General features: G+C 40.7%; 1 protein-coding gene across 2 annotated transcripts in view; it reads right to left on the reverse strand.

Moving 5' to 3' along the window:
* Positions 1–22,887, reverse strand: part of SNX25 (sorting nexin 25) — a 58,457-nt gene that overhangs the window by 22,483 nt on the left and 13,087 nt on the right. The window contains exons 3-6 of one of the 2 annotated variants that reach the window (XM_026033497.1): positions 19,847–20,019; positions 18,646–18,832; positions 14,377–14,447; positions 6,082–6,272 (exon numbers count right to left, since the gene is read on the reverse strand). In XM_026033497.1, coding sequence (XP_025889282.1) covers positions 6,082–6,272; positions 14,377–14,447; positions 18,646–18,832; positions 19,847–20,019 — 622 coding nt within the window. Of the gene's footprint in view, positions 1–6,081; positions 6,273–14,376; positions 14,448–18,645; positions 18,833–19,846; positions 20,020–22,887 lie in introns of those variants that run through there. The other variant, XM_026033498.1, reaches the window with a different exon arrangement.

Below are 22,887 nucleotides of genomic sequence, written 5' to 3' on the forward strand. Positions count from 1 at the left end.
AAGCCAGGCTTCCCACACCCAAGCAGATGCTGTAGCCATTAAGCTCTTGGGTTAAAAACCCATTATCACTTCCTCCTCCTCTGGCATTTTTGTGAATCCAAGCTTCAGCTACAAGCACCTGAAAAATGAAGAGATGTACAGATGTAGATGTTGAGTAAAGTGAAGAATCTTGGCTTTCAYTTTAAGGAAGAAAAGTAGGACCAAATTTCAAAAATCCTTCCAAAACCAAACACCCCCTTCCACTCCAAGTTTCAGCTGAGCCAGGTTTCACATCATTTGGTTCCACCACCTTCATCATCAAGAATCGTAACGAACCAGAGTGGCCACAGTCTCCTGAATCATATCTCGCCAACCCACATCTCCTCCTTTGCAGAGGAAAGCAGCTCCTTGAGCAGGAGGCTAAGAACTCGTAGCTTCCTATGGCTCTGGGTTTTACAGCCAAATATTTCGGTACTGACCATGACAAGAATTCCACCTGTGTCTGAGGCATTAAGAAGCCTTCTAATAAAGAGCTTTGCAATACTCAGTAATAATAATAATAATAATAATAATAATAATAATAATAATAATAATAATAATAATTCAAGTCAGGTATCAGACACTCTCTCTGTGGGAAGACCACCAATTTTCATTAATATAATACTGGTGAGAGCCTACCACTAAGTCACATCTAGAAAAACATGGTGGTTTGACACCATGCTTGTACACATGCTTGTACATGCTTGTACACAACCACTGAAACAAGYTTCATTTCATTAATAAACCAAGATTAAAAGGGTTCTTTGAGAATGTAGTGACTACATYTTGTTGGAATCAGCTCCCTCAGATTTTGGGCAGGTTTTAAGGAAACTATGTTTGTCTTAGCTGGCCATTTTCATCTTCCATCTTTTGGAGYTCACCTTGTAAAACCTCACCAGACAAGGCAATTGCACTGAGAGAGGCTTGCTGCAACTAGGGTGCTCAGGCTGTCAAAGAGGAGCAAGGTGGGTTAGCTACAGAGCACAGTCATACTGGCTAATCAATCACTTCATCACAAATGACAATGATTTAAAACACAAGGGGGAGAGGGTCGTCCAGCCTCTCAGGCAGAGATCTTCACCCTCCTGAGGACTGTCAGCTCTGCAACCTTGCAAAATAACGATTTTAACAAAATTAATTAACAGTGTTTAAACATATGTCTTATCAGGTGTGCTCAAACAGAATCTTACTCAATAATACCCTCTACATATGAGGCATGGTAAAAGGTCACAGGAAACCATTCAGACCCACAACCTCAGCATTTCACTCATGATCATCACAAAGGAGCTAGCACTAAGTAGAAGTGAGTAAGAAGGAGCCAGCCTGTTACTTCCAGCCAGCTGCTAAAATTTCATTACTAGCATTGCATTCAAAAGATCAGCGAGAGGAACACATGCTGACCAGGGCTCCAGGGCAGCCTCATTCTACCCGTTTTGTTACTGACAAACGTTCCTTTAAAGGAACTTAAGTAACATTTCGCTGCCTGGGGCAAGACATGTACCAATGAAAACTCAAATGCAAGAATCCAAGAAAAGTTCTGGCAGCCCCCCAGACCTCTTGGAGCCTCACAGTGCATTACAATATTCCGTGTAAAAGCTATTCAGCATTTCTCTCTTTTTTTTTTTTTAAATTCTGTTTTACAGACGAAACACAAAAAAGGAATCAAGCAATCTTCACTTTTTTCAACTGTTATGTTCTACCCTCCTTTATACAGATATTTAGCCATTATTTTTAACTTCTAAGCATTTAACTTTATCAGGGCCTGAAGTTTCTTATCCACAGATTATAAATGTGTAAGATTGCCTGACRTTTCATTTAAAAACAGATGGGGACTCAAGATAAAGATGGTGTTGGCACCTGTCTCAAGCCATGGGGGTGGTCAGGGCAGCACCTCAGAACACAATGCACAGCAGCAAGCCCTATCCATGGAGCAGGGTTATCTCTTGTATCCTATTCCACTGCTGGCCTAATAATTTCTATGACCATAGAAAATTMTGGAAAAGTACAGCCAATGACACCTGAAACGTTAAGAAATTTTAAGAAATGCATCTCTGCAAGCAAACATATTCTCTCATAAAGAATTTAACAGAAGGCAAGGAGACAGAATGCTCTGCAGTTATTGCTCTTTACAAGGTCTCATTACATTATAMGAAGTGAAAGAATTAGGAACAGAAAGGGCAAATATTCATCCTGGTTGCAAGAGCTGGAGAAGAGTTTTGTGTGGGAGAAAGTGTATTATTAATACGTTCACATTAAGGGTAAAGGGCAGGAGAGTCCTTTAGGTCTGAGTTGATCAGCTTTGGCAAGAGGGCTGGGTGACGTGGAGGGTCTTGTGTTTTCTGGGGTGAAGAACTGACATCTGTAGCACTCCAATCCCCACTGGAAAGTTCATTTTGTGACTCAGTATCATCACTGCTCAGAGCACATGGCCTGAGGCTGTGCTGGCCCATACACACATCAGGGCACGCGCATCTCCTCCCACCTAATAACCAGCAAACAACCATAGTCCTGGAGCTACCGGCCTCAGCAGCACCCCTTCAAGCCCTTGCAACTCCAGAGCAGCCTMAGGGACTCAAGAGCAGCTTTACTGCTGTGACATCCATCCCCTAGCCCAACAGTAAAGTATTATCCCCAGTGACTAAAAGATTCTGCAAAACCCCAGGAAGGCGTCGAAATCTTTCTCAGTAGGGTGCCRGAGCTGGCCGACCCAGCACAGGGTTGCTCCTAGCCCTGCAAAGCAGAGATACCTGSTGTAAAAGGCACATTTAGGGACTGCATGCAGTGCAAACACAGTGTGCTAGCATCCCGTGCAACAGAGCAGGGTCCCACTTCTCACAACTACATTTGGCCCATAAGCAACAACAAAAGCAGAGCTGATAACTGCACTGCAGACCATGGGCAGGGTGAGCTGAATTTGGGTGAGAAACGGAAGTTTTCTGCTTGGAAGATGGCACAGAGCCTGGAAAAAGCGGATGATAATACTGGAAAAATATTTTTCTTTTTGAGCTGCATGTTAAAAACCACCAATTAAGACTTTCTGCCTATACACTTACTAAAATTGAATTGTAAAGTATTATTWAAAAAAATGAAWGAGGTAAACCATGAGAAGCTGTGCAGCAGCTAAACAAAATGCAATGATTCCTTAACCATTAAAAYACACCAAGTATTTAKTATGTGAAGCACTCTGCTATTTCCTCCACCCCAGTAATGGCAGAATTCCTGCTTCTGGACTCACATGCTCATGAATATACTTCTGTCATAAGATGCCCCATCTCCAGGCAAGAGGGGAACACGGATTTAAGTTCTCTCTCTTTATACTTCCAGATATTCGACCATGAATTAGCCTGATATAAGCCACCACAACAACCTGAAGCTCAGAAATCAGACCAAAAATCTCATCAGTAAGCAGTTAAACCAGCATCTCTCTGAGAACTGTAGTGAAAGCAAGGTCCTCTGCCATAGTTTCAGCTTGATACTCCTCAACAGGTTCACGAACACAGAGTGTTCTCTGCCTCAGAACAAATTGAGATGGTTTCTGGGTGGAATTTTCCTTGCTATTTCACAGCTAGTCAGGGATCAGATCTCAAGAGCTCCATTTAACACCAGCAATTCTCTGAACACCTCCACCACAGCAATGCCGTGAYGCTGCACGTTGAAGCTCACAGATGTGGGGACGTGGCTGTTGGACAGCGCCCAACAGATCAAACAAATGAGTTCCTTGATAAACACAGACAACAAGAACTCAATTACGTTACTGCAGTACTGCACTAGTACAATTTCTAGGGGAAAGCATTAAAAATGCATTGACCATAAATAGATTAGAAGACATGTTTCATATATTATACTGATTCAAATTGCATTTTCTCTGGAAGCAACTCTAACACCCAGAAAAGAGTATCAATCAGTATCAGAGCTAATAAAAAAATTCAGTTTCAGACAGTAGGTACATTTTTTGTGCCTGTTTTTAGATATTGGATTATAATTCACACATCTTAAGTTCAAGATTTCCCTGGAGCAATTAGAATCAGGATAGTGAAGTTAAGTGAAACATGCAAAGCCTATGCAACCCTGTGACTTTTATGTATTGAACAGGGAATAAACAGTTTTATTGTTTTATTGTCACTGTTTTATTGTTAGCTTCTGCAGGGAAAGAAATAACAATTATTTTGAATAACATCCTTTATTTTCTTAAATCTATAGCAGAACAACTTGGACAACTCCTAGTAATTCATCTCCACATTTAAAACTATAATCAGAACATGCAAAGCAAGGACATTTAGCAGCAATGCTGTTATTCCCCCACCAGCACAGGAAAGAGAGAGCTTTTTGTAGGATGCAGAAATAAAACAAAAGCACAAGCTGAGGCCATTAGTCAATTTGTTCTCCACTTGATTAGAACAAAAAAAAAAAAAAAAAACCCAACTCAATGTATTCCAGGCTCTGTACTACACTTCATTTATATAATCATTCAAAATACAATCAGCAAATGCCTGTTCCTTATGTATTCTGTGCATTTTAGTGAAATTAAACCTCCATTTTTTATATAGAAGCCAATGTTGGTCACAGGGAGTTGAGAACAACAGAAGCAATTTCCCTATTTTTGACTCCAATGTGGCCACTGAGGTAAATTCTAGGGTTTCTTCATAGCAGTTCATCCACAGCCTACTAGCAGAGCAGCTCAGGATCCCACTGTTCTCACCACCAACACTGCAAATGCCTGTGCAAGGAGGTCTTTCTGCCTACACACAGCGCCATTTATTTTGCATRGAGATGCCCAAGGGTTATTATTTGCGGGATATAATCCACAGTCAGCAGCTTCCATCAGTAATCTGGAGAGGTGTACAGCCTGTTTCACTAACAACAGGAATTTCTTTGATTTTGTATAAGATTGTACTRAATTTCTCACCAATCCTCATTCCCTACCCCAACTGGTACCACTTCACTWGCTGACGCTGCTCCTGAACAGCCTTATGCCTCTATAAATCCATCCTGCAAAGCACATAACGTCTCAGCAGGCACCAAAAGGTGTCTGCTCGGTGGCACCAGCAGCCCAGGCGGTTCTGCCACATGCTTCTCTTTATCCTTTCCAGTCCTTTTCCCCTCCATTACTGGTTGCTCCACTCGACCTCTGCAAACAGACCAGGAGCTTCTCCGTTTCTGCAGCCCTGCTTTAAGCACCCAGTGGGCACGGGGAATTATTCTGTTGCCTTGCATACTTGGAGGAAAAATGCAAACAGTGAGAACTAATTCTCTGTCGTGACTTTTTTTTCCTTATGTGGCACTAAGTTACAATTATTATAATAACGTAATAAAATTTAAAGATCCCTACATGAAGGGATAATTTTTTTCGTCTACCTACATGAAAAAGATAATGCCACCTTTCTAATTGGAAAACATCAATTAGTGTGCTTTGCCCATAGGCAATATAGAGTTGATTACATAAGGAAGTTATTAAACTTATTAAAGTTTACTAAAGATAACTTGGTATGATTTTTTAATTTTGTAGCTGCTGGCTAATGAAACAGCATTTTTTTTTCAGTCCCAAGGTACAGCGAGGTTGAAAATCAGCTTTCCTAGGGTGCTTCTGCAAGGACTACCCTTAAAAATGTCAATTGCCTTCTACAAGTAAGTGTTGGGTTTTAAATAACTTGGGTGTTTTTAAAACTTGCAGGTTATTGCCCACAGTAAATATAATATAGGCCAAAAAAAATTGCATATCGTTTTTTTGAAACATTTTTTGAAAAAAAGTTGCTCCTTCTTTAACATATTTTTAACAACTCCCTACATTAAGTAAGTCTGAAAATCACACACAATGAAACATCCAATTCTTTTTGAAGTTCCCTATGCAGCACATGAAAAAATTACCAGTTTGAATGATTCGTATGATTTTCCAGGTACTACAGAAATCATTTCCCCAATAATAAGCCAAATAGACTATGTAGCTATTAGTCTATACTTGATTTTCAGGGGAAGTGAGGGATTAATGACAGTGAGGTTAAYGTGATCCAGCACTAACACATTTAGAAAGCCCTTCAGGCAAGGTAGGTGTTATTCAGTTCATACCTTCTGACTTTGGGGCCCATCACCCTCATCAGAAGTGCCATCTTCCTGCTGATCATAAGCAGGCCCTCCCAGCAGCCTTATTCTCTTCTCACATTGCTTCTTTGCCACTGTCAGTTGATTAATATATCTCTTCACATTGCGAGCCCTCAGTAGGTCAGCTTTCATTGCAGCAGATTCCTTTCCTTTCGAATCTACGAAAAAAGCGATAAGAATTTTTTTYAAAAAAACAGAATAACCTCACCAAAACCTGCTATTCAAGACTCATCACATACTTGAGTACAGATATTTGGAAGCTTGTGTTTGGAACACAACGATGAACTCTGAAATATTCTGCAACAATATCTCAACTGTCTAAACAGAAATTATATTCTTGTACGCAGGATCTACATTTGTTAGATGGTCTCAGGAAGCCAAATGCAGCCACGACACCTGCTAACACTGAYGGTCTAAGGATCAACACATTTATTGCCTTGAATCACAAGGCCCAATCCCTTCCAGCCAGGTTATTGTATTCCAATGGACCTCATCTGCAATTCCTGATTTCTTTAGTGCGCTGCGAACAGTGTAACATGCAGCTCTGCCCCCAGAAGAGCAGTGCTGAGAAAGCCCCATCAGAACGTTGAGATGGCCACGAGACGTCGCAGAACGTGGCATCAGGGCTGCACAACAGTGTCCAACGGCGATGTAACACGGGGGAGACACTCAGCAGCAGGAGAATTGGTAGTAAAAAAACAGCAAAAGAAAATACAAGTTTATATCTTCCACATTCCACATTCCACCTTCTTCTACCAAATAATAGGGCCCAAACAAACAAACAAAACAGCAGAAAAAGCAGATTTTAAAATCCTCCTGTGCTGAAAACTTTCCTGTTTATACCTGCAGGATGCAACCAATTCACTCAAATATAATGGTTTTGTTATTCTCCCGCGCAGTGAAAATATTTCTGCTTCTGCAGGCTGCAGCTAGAGCTCTGTAGCAAAATACCTGGCTTGTGTTCAGCTCAGCACTAGCACAGTGCTCAAGGACGAGCGAGAGAAATCTGTTCTGCTGAGGTTTTGAAATAGCAGGTCCTAGTAAATGGTGTTCAAATAAGTTCCATTTTTGAAAAGTGGCACATGGCCTGAACTTTTGCTGCTTATCTACTGAAAGGAGATTGGGAGGATCCCCCTTCCCACATTTCTAATCTCCCTTCATTTGCACTATGTSTTTTGGCATATTAGTATGGAAGCTTCCCGATTGAAGGATTGTCTGTGTTTTACTGGAGGGGCAGCATTTGCATCCAAGGTGCTACAAGAGCAGCAAACTGCAGAGATGGTGCTCCTTCCAGTAAAAGATCAAATGAGATGCCTATTAAAAAGGGAAAGAAAAAAAAAGTGCCATCTGTTTCCCTGGCACGTTAAATACTCTGGGAAGTCAGTAGAGCACTTAATTTTGTGTTTCAGTTCCCCTGCTAAAGGTATTGGCATTAGAAAAGGAAAGCAGAAGAAAAGGTAGGAAAAACATCATCTCCCCCCACTTGAATCAACACAGACAGGACAGGAGTTTAAAAGCAGAAGATCAAMCCCCCTCATTTCCTCTCTGGCTTGACTGCGAGATAATTTCCAAAATTCCTGTTTTCTCGGTAGTTTAAATGCTCTGGGTGCAAAATCCATCCCCAGGCACTTCCCTCGCCGAGGTCCCGCAAGGAGCCGCTCGGCTAGGAAAGCCCCAGGGCAGTGATGAGGGAGGCGCTGCCGAACTGCTCCCCTTCCACCGAGGAGCAGGGCTTCCGTGGCCACAACTCCCAGGTTCTCAAGTCTCAATCTCAGGTCTCCAAATCTAAATCCTGCCTCAGGAGCAGATGCCAGAACGAACCGACCGTGAATTTTCCGATAATCGATTCCTCGGAGCTAGTTTTCTTTTCCACAAACCAGACATACCTGCCACCTGGCATCTTGCACCAACTCCGACATCTGATTCGTCCTAGAGCACCACACACGTGCACTAGTTTTGCAAGATTTTTTAGAAGAGCTTCTGCATTAACCACATATAGTGCCTACTAAATGCCACGCTGAAATAATTAAGTAGCAAAAACATATTTAACGTTTTTCACACAGTGACCCCAAACTCCCATTTACTAATCCTAACAGATCTCTACGAACTCTCRGACTTTGCATTACACATTTTTTAAAGTTTGCATTGTCCTAGAAAAGTATCTGTTTAATTCTGACAGATCAAAGAAAGCCACACATTAAGAAGAACAGGACTGGATAATTCTACTGTAAAAATGAAGGTAAAAACAGTCCTAATGTGCTAGGTAAGAGAAGGACTTTTCAAGTTATATACTCTTCTTAGTTTTATTGTAAATGCTTGCAAGAGGATTTACACAACTTAATGGCAATCTCTAGACAAGAATTTCAAGAATGATCCCATAATGTTTTTACCATCACTTTTTAACAGTGCAGATGAGGAAATTTAAGTCTGATACGCAGATTTTTGCCCCTTCTTTTACAAGCTAGTTTCATACGGCAATTATGCCATTATCATGAGTTAACAAATACCAAGAGCTARAGCAATGTTCAGAAAGCAAAGAATAACACCACAGGCTACCAGACAAATTAGCCATTGCTAACTGTCTTATGCACTTGATCATAAAAGAGAAATCAGTAGGTAAGTGGACCTAACAGTAAACACTTACGTGTTTACTGTAGGAGCTTTATCCCTGTGCCCACTACCACGGTGAGCACCTCCAACTCTCAACTCTTGCACTGGTTTTAACTTTCTAACAGTTYGCCTCTCAGTGAGCATAAAAGAGCTTAAATTGGGTACTGAAACCTGTGCTAAACCCCAAACCACTTCAGGGAGCTGACGTGGGGGAAGGGACCTCAGCAAGCCCTGAGCACGAGGAAGCACCAGCTAGTGCAACCCACCTCCCCATGCCACAGTCACTGCTGCACGGTGCAGCAAAGCCACAATCAGAGCTGCAGTAAGGGCACGTTAAGGTATCTAAGGGCAGATTAAGGTATTTGAGGGAGCAAACTTTAAGGGAAACAGCATCTGTTAGCTATAGGCTCTGCCTCGCACGTCCCCACATTGCCTCTTCCCTCCATCTTCAGCGATGGGCATCTCCAAATGGCCTGTGAAAACACTGGATCACCAGCACCAGGGCACACAAAGGAATTCAGAATACGAAAGAAGAGCCTCCTCAGTGGAAGTGATTTATAAAGCACAGATCACAACAACTTCTGCCTTCCTCCACCAACTCATATCCACACGCAATGCTTGAGCACGACACGCAAACACAGCTGCAGCTCTTTAAGCATTGCCAAAAAGCTATGCAAAAAAATAACTACATCTGTATGTGTATCTCTGTTTGGAGGATGGGGGGAAATCATGCTACGGTTTGGCCAAAATTAAAATGAGGTGGCCTACGTAACGCACTTCAGACGTAAAGTATTATTTTATTGCAGCCTAAACCATCATCTTGACAACGCCCRCAAATCCTAAAACTGTACCCATCCAAGATAGCCTGAAGCCTCAGTTTCTAAAATAAAAATCCCTTTTTACAGCTGAAAAGCATCCTTCAGAGCCAGAGCCCCCCAAAAGCCTGCCCACGGGCGGTTCTGTCTCTGTACCAGYCTGCAGCTCCACTTCGAGCAGAGGGAACGCTCAGCAGCAGCAATCAGCACGGCAGATTTCCTTGTTACGGAAATGGCTGCTTCTTCACCGTGTCGCACAACCCCTGCTCGAAAAGCAGCAATTTTCTCACCAGGGCTGCGCTGCGCTCAATTACAGCGCGGCCTCCGAAAGGCCCTTCTGCCGTCATCCTCCACGGGTGGTTCTGGCCCCGCTGGGAAGTCACGTCGAGGGCGGAGGGCACAGAAAATCAGAAGGTAAATCATGTAAATCCCCCTACGGCACCACTGCGGGGAAAGGGATGTTGTGATGGGCTCAGTTTTACAACATTTACTAAAAAAAGATTCTCACCAGAACCCCAGGAGGACCCTGTAATGTAACAGCAGTGAGAGAAGAAAGGAAAATGTCTCCATGAAAATAATTAAAACAGAACTGGCATATTTGAGCAGTTTCTCATTTATATTGCAGCAAACAAAGTCATCACGGTAATTTATTTTTGTTTTGTTGTGATTTCACTGTTGGGTTTGAAGTCTTTTCTTTCAAAAAGCTAAAATCTACCTTTGCTTCCAGAAACTCAGGTCCCTTCCAACTCACACTGCAGTGCCAGTTTGAATACTATCCTTTTACAAAACTGCCTGCAATAAACAAACTTTCAGATACTTGCAGTCGTTTGAAATGTTTAAGATACAGATTTTGCATTTAAAAAGYACTCCCTAAAATGTAGCTGTATCAAATCAATGGATTTGATCCAGCACTTCCAAGAGATGAATTCTGATCAAAAGGGAAGATGAAAGTTTTACAGTTACAGATGTAGATAGATGTGGCTCTTCCCAACTGGGCATATGGGGCTGTGGAAAAAAACAGAGTCCGCAAACATGAGTRGGAAGACAACAAAGGACAAGGTAAAAGCTTTCTCCTACAGTCACTGCTGCAATGATCATGACCATGGAGGAGGGTACGTGGAAGGATGGCTAGAGGAGAGCGAGCAGATGCATGTAGGCTAAAAGATTTYGCAGCTTTGGGCAAGTGTAAATGAGGGAAGTGGTGGAGTGCCAGCATGCAAGATAGCAGCTTCTATTTACAGTGGGCCGCATGACTCCAAAAAGAAGCTGCCAATTGCCTCTGAACRCACTAATGCTACGTTAGGTTTCCTGCCATTCAGGTTTTGCAGTGACCAAAAGCAATCCTCCCGGCCACAGAAATGACACCAGCCACCCACAGCAGGCATCTTCACTGAGAGCCTTTCAAATTCCTGTGTCTCAACTTTTTTAGACATTTGACTCTCTCAGAGTCAAATGCAAAACTTACTGCTTAACATGAGTCAGATGCTTTTGTATGTTTTCCTTTGCTCTCCTGGGCTCACATGCCAGAAGATTCAAGGTACAGAAATCTGAAAAGAAAAAAAGACCCTATAACACACAATTCTTCACTACAGAGGACTTAACATAGTGATGTTCAGAAGTTCTTTAAAGTACTTGCTACTGCTATTAAAGGGCTGTAACMGCAGAATACTTAGCCAATATGTGGCACCAACACTGCTTAGACATGAATAAAGAACTTGGGCCTTGCTGAGGGATATGCAATACTCTCAAACAACTCCGGGCACCAGCATTACAAATACACCATAATATCATGGGATAGATAAAAACAGATAAACTAAAAAAAAAAAAAAAAAAAAAATCAACTGTAGCTTGATGAGAACATCAGTCTGAAATCTGGTCCTGAGGTTACTTATCCTAAAATAACAACTACCCAATATTTTCTTGGGTGTTTTCTTGTTAATTGTGTCTCCTCAGTCAACCCAGAACTGTGCTAACGTGCTCAGGCGCCTTCACCAGTGGCCACACACTTGCATAGCATCCCCTTTAAGCCCTTACTGGCTGCTCATGCTGCACCAAGTGCTGCTCWCATTTGTCCTGTTGCTTTTCCCATTGAAAGCATTGCCCCAGGAAGCTCCCACTCTCAAAGAGAAGGAGCCTGAGACAGCAGTTGTGCGACTGTTAGTTCATACCTACGCTATTCTAACACTCTGCCTTAACGTTTCCACCTTTGGTCACAGCAGAGAGACCCAAGAAAAGGTCAGAGACACTCTTGACCAGACCAGGAACTGCTGTAGGCAAATACCAAGATGCTATAGAAACTACTTTCTCACCACAGAACTCTGCCATAGGAAAATGGAAACAGCTACCAGTACGATTAACACAGGCTGGAATCAAAGAAATGCTCAGGATACACAACACAGCCGGAAAGAGGCAGATGTCATCTGCTGAACATCCATGTTCACACATGCTGCTGCAGATACTGGGAGAATGCATTACGGAAAGGACAAAATAAGGTTATGCAAACATAAACTTCCATTTAATGTAAAGCTTATGTTTGGTTTTCCATCGTGAAATCCAGCTATTACAGGGGTAGTATGCTGTGGCATCAGGAAAGGGACATATAGAGAAGAGACATCACTTACGTGGTGGTCTCTTCTACAAGAGTCCAGTGATGCCTGTACTACCATGTACCTGTGTATTTATTTATTTATTAGCAAGGTAGAAGAGCTTCTTCCGTAACTATTTTCCCTAAAATTCCAGAACTTACTAGATCCATAATCACATTAGGAGAAAGATCTCCATCTACTTCAAGAAAAAACAAGACACAAAAAATCTTCAGAACTAGATTTTATCCCTCAACTTTTTAAAAGATCCTCTCAACACTTTACTGGATGCAGACTAAGCCTGAAAATTTTGGTAGACGAAAGCATCAGTGAAGTAACTGAAACAGATTGGAAATTTGCCTTAAACTTGTGTAACTACCACCRTGATTGTATTGCAGGCCAGCTCTGGGCATGCTGTTCCACATGACAAGTAAAAAATGCTCTTTTTCTTCAGGCACAGTGTGCATGCCCATTACCCATTTTATAAATAAAAGGCTTCCTGCAATAAACTCCACTGGCTAACATAGTCAGTGACGGTAATTCTGTCAACAACTCAACTCTTAAATGATATATGAGGTTTCCATATAACTAAATTAGCAATAAAAGCGATAGCTTAATGCACAACTTCAGCATGATGGCTTTTTTTTTTTCCTTTGAACAGACAACAGTAAAAGAGTTCATAAAAATGGAGAACCAACTTGAACAGAGTAAGTGGAATCAGAACTTTTATCTGGCAGAACAAATAGTAATTATTTTTTATATAACTGTTCTGCAGTACTGGGCATTTGAAGAGTCGGACGAACATCATCTTTAGTTTTAGTGTAATTGATAGTTAAGTAGATAAACTCAAATGAGACAGAACAGAGCATCAGTAATTAACCGGAGGAACCTGAGCTGCATAAAAATATTCTCTAAATCAATTCTTATGACAACAAAGACCAGCACTAGCACAAATGGAAATGCAGCCTCAGAAAGATTGATTTCTTACTTAATGTACTTGCATATTAACTTCCTTCTTCTCATTTTAATACCTTGTRTAACAGCCTTTCCAGTAAATTACCTTTCTTCTGAAAAAAATCTCTAATATCTCTTTTCCTGTAAAGCACACCTATGCAGAAACATAATATGTAGTTTTTCTTTCGCCTTGCTTTTGCACAAGCAATTTATCCTACACAAATGCATAGCCAGCTCCATTTCAGAATATAAAGAAGTGTTAGTATTGACAAGTTTGCACTTTCAAAAATGGATGGACACAAACCTCTATATTATTTGATTTTCTTATTCTTTTCCTCATGCATGTTGTGTCTTATTAATTTTGCATTTTGTCATCACACTTGAATTATTTAAAGGAAAGGATTTCTTTGTTTCTTTTACATGAAAGGAAGGATCTAGAGATTATGTGCAACTCTAAGGACAAGACTGTTGAGACAAAAATATGTGTACCAATAAACTCACAAGAAAAAAATCTAGAATATCAGTACTTAGAAAGCTTGGAAGGAAAAGGCCCAAAGGCCCATGATACAGTACATAAAACTTTCTTCCATTTTATGTTACAAACAAATTTAAACTGCCTTTGACTTTTAATTATTTTTTGCTGTCTTAAGGATATGTATCCAACAAAGAACTTGGCCAAAGAATTTTGTCATCAGCACAGACCTCTTGAAGACATACCACAGTTCTGGTACATTTTGAGAACCATAAAGAGAAGTAAATATCACAATTGTAAGTACAACAAGCACACATGCCTTTTAAAAGGCAGAAGTGCTCAGAAGGCAGATGGAAACGCTGCTGAAGAATTAAGGAGCACCCTATAATGCAACACAAGAGCACAATGCAATGAAGAGGCAAAATAAAGCCTGACTGGTAATTATGGCAGATCACTCCTTCTGTGTTTTGAAAGGAGAACAGATTGACATTTGAAAGAAAGGATTGACAAAAGAGGAAGCAGGGTTCTCAGCATAAGATTCTGCAATGCCAAAAATTCAAGCTGCAGCCAGTGCTGAACTGACTGTATCCCATGACATTTCCCTTGATCCATCAACTTAGATGAAGAGGGAGAAACATGTATATGTATAAATGGGAGTTTTGGGAAGAACTAGACAAACGAAACAGAGCAAAGATGCCAAAGGCACATCTTTCCCAAAATTTGTCTAAAAACCACCAGCACAAGCCAATTAGATACATTTTTTTTCCTGGAGTTAAAATAACTTTCTAAAATAGAAACATAAGAAACTGTTAGCAAAATGGATTCTTACCTTTCTGCCTCTTCGCTTGGGGAAAATTGCTGATAGTGGTTGCCTGAACTATTTCCACTACAATCTGATACCTGGTTTTAAAAACAGTGGGGGATGAGGGTGAAGAGGGAAGAGAGAAAAGAAAAAACATGATGTTAACTTCTCTCAGCATGTTCTTCACACAGCACACTTTGGAATTAACAAAAACTTAAACATCTCCTGCCACTTTACACCCAAATAGTAACATGGTGAACACGACATACAGCCACTCTATGTCTTGTCATTAGAGCCGAACATAATTACCTGAACGCAGCTAGGATGGGAGTTCAGTTCAAGAGAAAAGCCATGTTCTGTAAGGCTTGTCTACCTAATGCTTTCAGTAAGCATGTCTACTTGACAAAAGATCTTCTAGTTTACACTCTGGGAATAATTAAAAGCTCTTTGTCACCTAAAACTGCACTACACATAACGCCAGGCAGCTAATGCAGCCCATAAACTGAACTTTAAGGAAAAACAGTATTTGTAGCTAGTAGATACCAGGCATTTAGTGAAGAAACGCCCCCATCAGTAACAGAAACACAGACTGGTTGAGGTTGGCAGGGACCTCTAGAGATCATCTAGTCCAACCGCCCTGCTCCAGCAGGGACACCCAGAGCACGGAGCACAGGGTGGCATCCAGGAGGGTTTCTCCAAAGGAGGAGACTCCACAGCCTCTCTGGGCAGAAGGTTACTGTTACATATTTCATAAGCTTAGAAATTCTGCTCATGTCATCCTCTTGACGTTTCTTTGCCAGCTATTAACACAAGTGTAACATTCCTGTAAATTGAACTTGCTGCTGTAGAAATTCCTTAACTTCATCTATCAACTTTCCCTCTTAATAAAACCTGCTCTCCTGGGAAGTCTCCTATTTTGGTGAATACCATCTTCCATTTCAATCTACGATCCTTGGAGTATATGCTCCTTCAAAAGATACTTCTTTCATCAGCAATTTCCCCCCACTCTTTTGTCTCCCATAATTATTTCAAAATTCAGCTAGTCTCTGCCGCATTGAGCAGATGAGCAGTTTTGCACAGCCCACTTTCAAGTAAAGAAGATGCTCTAATTTATGGCTTCYGAGGCACTAATTAATTTAATGTATAATTAATTATAAATTATAAAGTAAATAATTTAATTAATAAATGTAATTAATTTAATCTGTTCCTCCAAATCACAGGACCTATTTGCTTTCCTGCATCACAGAAACCTACGCTGGCCAGTCAGACAATCACCCTGTTTCCTGGCAAGTTTCTCCTGAAAATTTTAGCTGTTCAATACTCTGTGGTACTGACAGGTAACCATTTCAGGAAGCTTTAATGCAATGTATTAATTTTATTTTCAAAAAATGAATTGTTCATGACAAACCTGAAAGCACAGGCCCACATATGCATTATTTCTCCTTTTCATCTCTTACCTCTTTCCCGAATCCCTGTCACGTTCACTCCCCTTCATCAATTCTTATGTAAAAGATGATACACTGAGCCAGTGATAACAGTCTTGCTCTTATGACGAATTGCTAAGTGACCTTTTGCTGCTATGCTCATAAATATCAGAATAAATACAATGCTGATTTTTAAAACAGAATGGAAACTATCTATCAGTTTATTTCCTTATCATACTGTATTCTCAGCTATGTTCTTAACTCATTAAGTCTTTTATCTCTTGCCTTCCTCTGACAATAACTAAATTTGTTTCATCTCTCTGACATGGAAGAATCCATCTTTTCTTCCTTATTTGTAGCAGACTTCCAATTTACACATGCTAACTTAATCCTGAAGGGAAATGGAGGTGAGATTTCATCTTGTAAATTTTCCTTCTTGAAAGAAATGAAGACATCAAGCTTTATGGAAACTTTATAAAAACAGGAACAAAATTCTGCCTCCCTTCATGACAGGTAATATTGCAAGGTTTATATTTTAAAAGGTCGTACTGAAGAACACCACTGTCCTTAGACAGCCACATAATCTCCCCTTCTCCAGAAGTTTTTTTGTGTTTTTGAATGAAAAGCTGTAACTAAAGGGCCTATGCAAACTTTCAGAAAATAAAGGTATGAAAGAAAAAATAAAATAATTTCCAAATAAGATCAAGAAAAGGAATTTTAGATATATAGAATATTGTCCAGAATAGCATCTAACTGGGAATCCTGGGCAAATGCAGTGTGCCAGTGACTGGAGAAAATCTTCCCACTCCTGTTCTTTCAACAGAACCAAATCTCATCCTTCAATTTCAATTGCACAATAGCTTATTTACTTCCTTCTCTAGCTCCTTTCTTATATATTTTCCTATGGTTTATTGCTCTGTATTACAGCTTATTTTGTATACTTTATTTTGTTCATCCCTACAGGAAATGCTGTTTGTTTTCCCCACACGTAAGTTCTTCWAACTTTCACTGGTAAATAATGACATCAAAAAATAAAGCTTAAAAATAAAGGTAGATCAAGTATTGAAAAATGGACCACAGAAATCTGAGTTGGTTACAGGTTGTCACATCTCTCTAGGGGCTCCCCTGGCAATGGGTACCGAGCAGGATGCAAATCCCTCTTCCAATAGTGGAGGGCTCTTTTAACTGCCACCTCAGGGACTGGGGCTCAGTCCGAACAGAAAAAGCAAGAGCACTGCCTCCAAAATTGTTTTCCTTTTCTCTTTGAAAAGAGAGACATTTTCTCAGGTGTATCCCATCTAAATACTAATCAGCTCTGACCAACCAACATTACACGGCCTGTATGAGAACATCTCTTAAGATGATGGTAGTTGGACTGCACAGACCGGAAAACAGAAGCACAAGTGCAGCCAAACCACRTTATTTTATAAAGCAAATCTGCCACCTGATATTAGAGAACACACTTTAAAGCAACCCATCAGCTAAAAAGAGAGCACACTGAGCATTAATGTGCCTGAACAACAGCAACAGAAGAGCTGGGTTTCTTTTGAAACAAACAGATCCATTAGTGTTATTATGCTAATAAATATGATGTCAATTAGGTTTTAGATAGCGTCTAATAGAGAGTAATTTCTGCTCTCAGCAGCAGCACCCTGGCCCAGAGGAAAGAGCAAATTTTACAGCAGATGAACAATAAGCAGCCAAGCAACAAAATCATTTCACTCTATCACCTAAACACATTTTCTTGTCTCAGAAACACAAGTTGTTTCAGAGTCAGGGCAGAACAAGAAAAAGAAAAAAAGTTATTTMTGCAGCCCATGTGCTTCCCCTCAACAAAATACCAGCCAGGCTGATCAAGCTGGGTCYAACACGAGGCCTGGGTGACAAGTAAATGGCTGCAGCAGTTTTCTAATGAACAGAATCAACCCAAGGACATCTAAGGAGATACTGACACAGCAGCAGCTCTGCTGCCTGCTTCCAGTGACTTATTTCTCATCCTTTCACTTACACAGGAAATCAGGAGAGAGACAGCTCAGCTACAAAGATAAGGCAGGCATAAACACTTTATGCTTGGGCATGCATGCCTGAAATGCAGGTAATATGATGGAAGTTGGAAGGAAGAAGTTATCTGAAATTTGAGGGTAAGGAGAATAAGGAKAAGGAGAAGGAATACATTTCTTTGAAGGTGAGCTGATGCTGTTTGCCTAAGTAAAGAACGTTAAACACAGATTCACTATATAAACGTAGATTCAGTATATATAGAGGCTTAGTGTTTTTGTTAGCTCCTTAAAGGATACCTCAGAGTACCCGAAGGATGCAAATAGGAAATACCTGCTTGTAATAATTCAGGAAAACGTCTGAGCCTGTGGCAAAATGTGCAGAAACTCACATCCTTGTTCCCCTCTCAGAGAAAAACAGCAAAATGCTCTGAATGCCCGGTGTCCACAGGGCTGCTACAGTTCACAGTCATCAGAGCCCGAAGGACAGTATTATTTTATAAAGATATCATGGAGATGCCACACATCAGTGTGGCAGTGTTCCACATCAGTGGAAATTCAACACATTATTCCAGCTATTTCCTGCTCAGGGGCAAGACTCAAAGAAGGGTCTGGTATGCCTTTCAACAACACAGTAAGCTCCAGCCTTACTACTCTCAGTTTTAGTGTTTTAACATTTTTTGCCAGCTAGCTGAAAAACAGACTGTTTTAGAGATCTAACATTTGTTGTGGCTTATTCCTACAGCCTCCTCTTCATAACAAAAATAAAATAATATAAAATAACATAATCACAGTTCATACAGATCTCAGTAATGGGTCGGCATAAGGAGTATACTTAGTGAATACTGAATGAGCTACAGTGAAATATCAAATACCTCAGTTGTTTCAGGAATTCAATATCAGAGCTGCTGTTAATGAGCTTGATGAACTCCTCGTAAGAAGGAGCATATGTGTAGTCTTTCTTGTGATGCTCATTCATCTGTTCTCTGTACTCCAGCTGGCTGAGCAGCATTTGGTTGATATAATCTGGATCACTCAGCAGTTCCACCACTGGTTTCAGAACTGGAGAGGAAAAATATTTTAAAACAAAATCCTTATGTTGAAGAATAACTATTGTCCTTAAAATGACAAGAAAGTATTTTGGATAAAAAGCAAAAATATACAAGCTGATAAAAAGCCCACAATACCAGACTTTTAGACTCCCCAAGAGCATTTGAGCCTAAGTACCTTTCTTCTTGAGAAAAACATATGTTTAGGCTATTACATAAATTTATGTATATTCATAAAGTTGAGCCCAAATTGGAAAATTTACAGCATTTTTGCACTTTCTCCTGTGCGCTTTGAAAGCTATGCTACATATAGCAGCTATTACAAGCTAAAATTAACACACTTGGGACTTCATGACTTTCATTATTTAATTTTAGTGACAAAAAAGTTACCTATATATTTATAATCTCATTAAAGTGTATCCGATAAAATAAAGCAAAATAGAAAGTATTCGGTCTAAAAAACAAACAAACACATATAAATTAAAGAGTGCAGAAGTCGACAGTTACATCTGGTATCCTAATTCAGTTACCATCAGATCCTTACGTCTAGAAATCTACATATTTGATTAAAGCATAAAAAGGTCAGGATTATTCATACAATCACCAAAAATAATGCTAATGGAGACTGTAAAAGATTTCCTCTATAGAGAGAGCGAATAAATAGGGTTTTATCCTTAGAGGTGCCAAACAGTCTGGTATGAAATCAGGACACCCATTAAGCATATTCTTCATTTTGAGAATATAAGGAGTTTTACTGGCCTCATCTATACAGAGTTACTGGCCTTTATWGCATAGCATAGCATAAAATGCTATGAAATACTCTGCTGTCTCATAGGATCGGGTCCTACAACTAACCAGTGCTCTGGGTGGTTGTCTGTGCAAGTCTAATCTCTGCATGTACTGGTTGTCACAGAAATTAAATTTCAGAGGTTAAAAGCAAAGCATCAAGACTTATACATTATGAAGTCTGTAATTACTTATACTGGTCAGGTGCAAGTCGTTTAATCATCTCTGATCTTTGATCTACCTTTTGTTGCAAGTATTTCTGCAAGGACTATGCGCAAGCTGACAGACCGGACATCCTTTGAGGGTAGGAGACAATACACCAGAATTTGAGAACATTTTTGCAGGAATCTTACTTCTTCGTCAGAGCTCCTCAAGCATGGGTGCAGCAAAAAAGGCTTCGGTGGATCTTCTTGCCTAAAGAGGGGAGAAACAAGAGAAAGGGGGGGAGAAAAGAGAAACAGAGACAGAGAGGTAACTCAAGGGATAGCATTACTTGCATCAAGATCAGTCACTCCTCGTTAAAATATCCAAAATATGTAAAGTATCTATTATCGAGCAGGTAACTTCAAAGTTAAGACGTGCATTTTTCAAATCCTGCTTATTGATTCTACTAACACACACTTCCAATTCCCTTTGATCTGTCAGTGCTTTCACCTGCCACAACAGAAATACGGTGCTTTAAAATTACATCAAATAGAGGAATGGCAAAACCTAGTAAAAAAATAAGATACAAGGTTGCCTGAATACAGAAAGCCCCACTTCCTCATCATTCACCTTCTCCAAGATTTTAAAACAATTAACAAGACAGATTCAAACAGCAAACACTCCTGCACAGTCTTGTGCTCTTAAGCAGGGATTATTTCTAACCTGAAAATGGGTCTAGATGTTATATTCTGAAGCTAGGAACTTCTGTTTTGACAAACAAATTCTTCTCATAAAATACCTGGCCTGCATGACCTGACTTCTCCTAGAACAGTAGTTTTCAATCTGTCAACCGCAAACTACATTAAATGGCTCTGTAAAGGATGCCTACACAGTAACAGACCTGCTATTATCAGCTATCTACACATGAAGGGAGAAACACATTTAGAAAAAGATTTAAAAAAAAAAAATCACGAATATAGAGAGTTTAGGATCACGATGGCAACAGATGATGTGATTTCCAAAGAGCAAAGCCAAACTGAGCCAGACCTCTTCTCCTTTTCTGCAATATCCATGTCCTTCCCAGAGCTGGAAGCTGCCGTTCTGCCCAAAATCTACTGTCACTCCCAGTCCTACTGCTCCTGCGGGTGAACAAGGCACCAAGAATTGTGCAAGCTCAAATAAAGAGCTTCAGTTGAGGCACCACTATCTAACACTCCTGCTTTTCTGGTAATACAAATCAGTTGCTTCCAGATGACCAAAAACTACCTTTTAAATTGATTTTCAGAATAAGGAAGTAAAAGCAGAATTTTGTTTCTTTTTGACTAGAATATTTTATTCAACTGCAAACCAAATGCTTTGTTTTCACAGGTGGATAGGAAGGGACTTTTTTTAATTGTTAAAAGCAGGACAAAAAAAAAGTACTGAAACAGCTTGGRGTGAAACACCCTCTTTGTTCTTCTAAGGAGCAGTAGTTTTCAAGGGTGAAATGTAGTCTTCTTTAYCAGCCAGTGCAGGTGCATATTTAGCCTGGAAAGCCTGTTTATCTTGTTCTGGTAGGATCTTTTCTCCGTGGCTGTTTTTCTCYAAGTATTTTCATTCCTCTTGCACAGCCCAGGCACAGAGAGATCCAGCCCTCCATGCCCCATCACATGCTCTCCCTAAAGGTATTCATTATTTACCCCAARCCAGGCACGTCCCAGCCAGGCAGAGACTCTGGGCCATTCGCATAGGGCCACGTCTTACTGAAGAGGCAAGCGCTCCTCCTCCTCCTCCAGACAGCTCCTAGAAAGGCTGCTGGAAGCACATGCTAAAGGCCAGAGCTTCTCCTTATAACTGACCCCTATGGATAAAAAGCAATGAGAGGGAGTCACAACTAAAAGCACCTGGCCAAGCTTGCCTTTTATCAAATACTTAGCCCAGGGCACGRCAGCATTTTGCCTGTGAACACAAGCACTGGCACCTGCTGTTTGGGGCCTTCTCACCTCCTCCATGGGATGCCCTGCCCGGYGATTAGGTCTAAGGATGCTTTCGTAACACGGGTGCAGCAGGAAGCAGAGCAGTGAGGCAATAAGATTTCACTAAGCTGGGATTAAAGCTTTCTTTGTCTTCAGTGTAYCTCTAAAACCATCCACAGTTGGCACAAATTTCCTGAGGAATTTCAGCCAGTTTGAGATGGCAAACACCCTGGAACATTAACTGCATCTATGCTGTCATCCAGAAAAAAACCTGTTTTTCATAATCAGTCTCCCTCTTGTACAAATCTATCCACAGTCAACAACTAATACATACAGCTTGGCTGAGCTGGACCCATGCCAGGATTTTTCTGGTACACAGTCAACACAAAACAAACAAAAAATTGAACAGAATAAATTGAACAGAATAAACAAGTAGAATGGCAAATATTTGGTTCTTATCCAACTAATTTATCTAATGTGTTTTTGCCTGCAGGAATGAAAGGYGAAGGGAACACTTTTCTGCACACTCTCCAGATTATTAAGAGAAGTTTCATTTTTTTTCCACAGAACCACAGACTGGTTGAGGTTGGAAGGGACCTCTAGAGACCATCCCCCCTGTTTCACCCCTGCCTGTTTCAGCAGGCACACCCAGAGCATGTGGCACAGGGTGACMTCTAGGCTGGTTTGAAGACCTCCAGAGAAGGAGACTCCACAGCCTCCCTGGGCAGCCTGTGCCAGGGCTCTGTCACCCTCACAGGAAAGAAGTTCCTCCTCACATGGAGATGGAACTTGCTGTGTTGCAACTTACACCCATTTGCCCTTGTCCTGTCACTGGCCACCACTGAGAAGAGCTTGGCCCCTTCCTCCCTACATTCMCCCTTCAGGTATTTGTACATATTGATCAGATCCCCTCTCAGCCTTCTCTTCTCCAGGCTAACCAGGTCCAGCTCGCTTAGTCTTTCCTGGTACGAYAGATGCTCCAGCCCCTTAATTGCCTTTGTTGCCCTCCACTGGGCCCTCTCTAGAAGCTCCACATCACTCCTGTACTGGGGAACCCAGAACTGCACCCAATATAGGGTTTAAAAGGAGAAAGGAAAGGAAAGGAAAGGAAAGGAAAGGAAAGGAAAGGAAAGGAAAGGAAAGGAAAGGAAAGGAAAGGAAAGGAAAGGAAAGGAAAGGAAAG

This window comes from Nothoprocta perdicaria, unplaced genomic scaffold (genome assembly GCF_003342845.1).
Source record: "Nothoprocta perdicaria isolate Ctin4 unplaced genomic scaffold, notPer1 scaffold_13, whole genome shotgun sequence".
Classification (NCBI taxonomy): domain Eukaryota; kingdom Metazoa; phylum Chordata; class Aves; order Tinamiformes; family Tinamidae; genus Nothoprocta; species Nothoprocta perdicaria.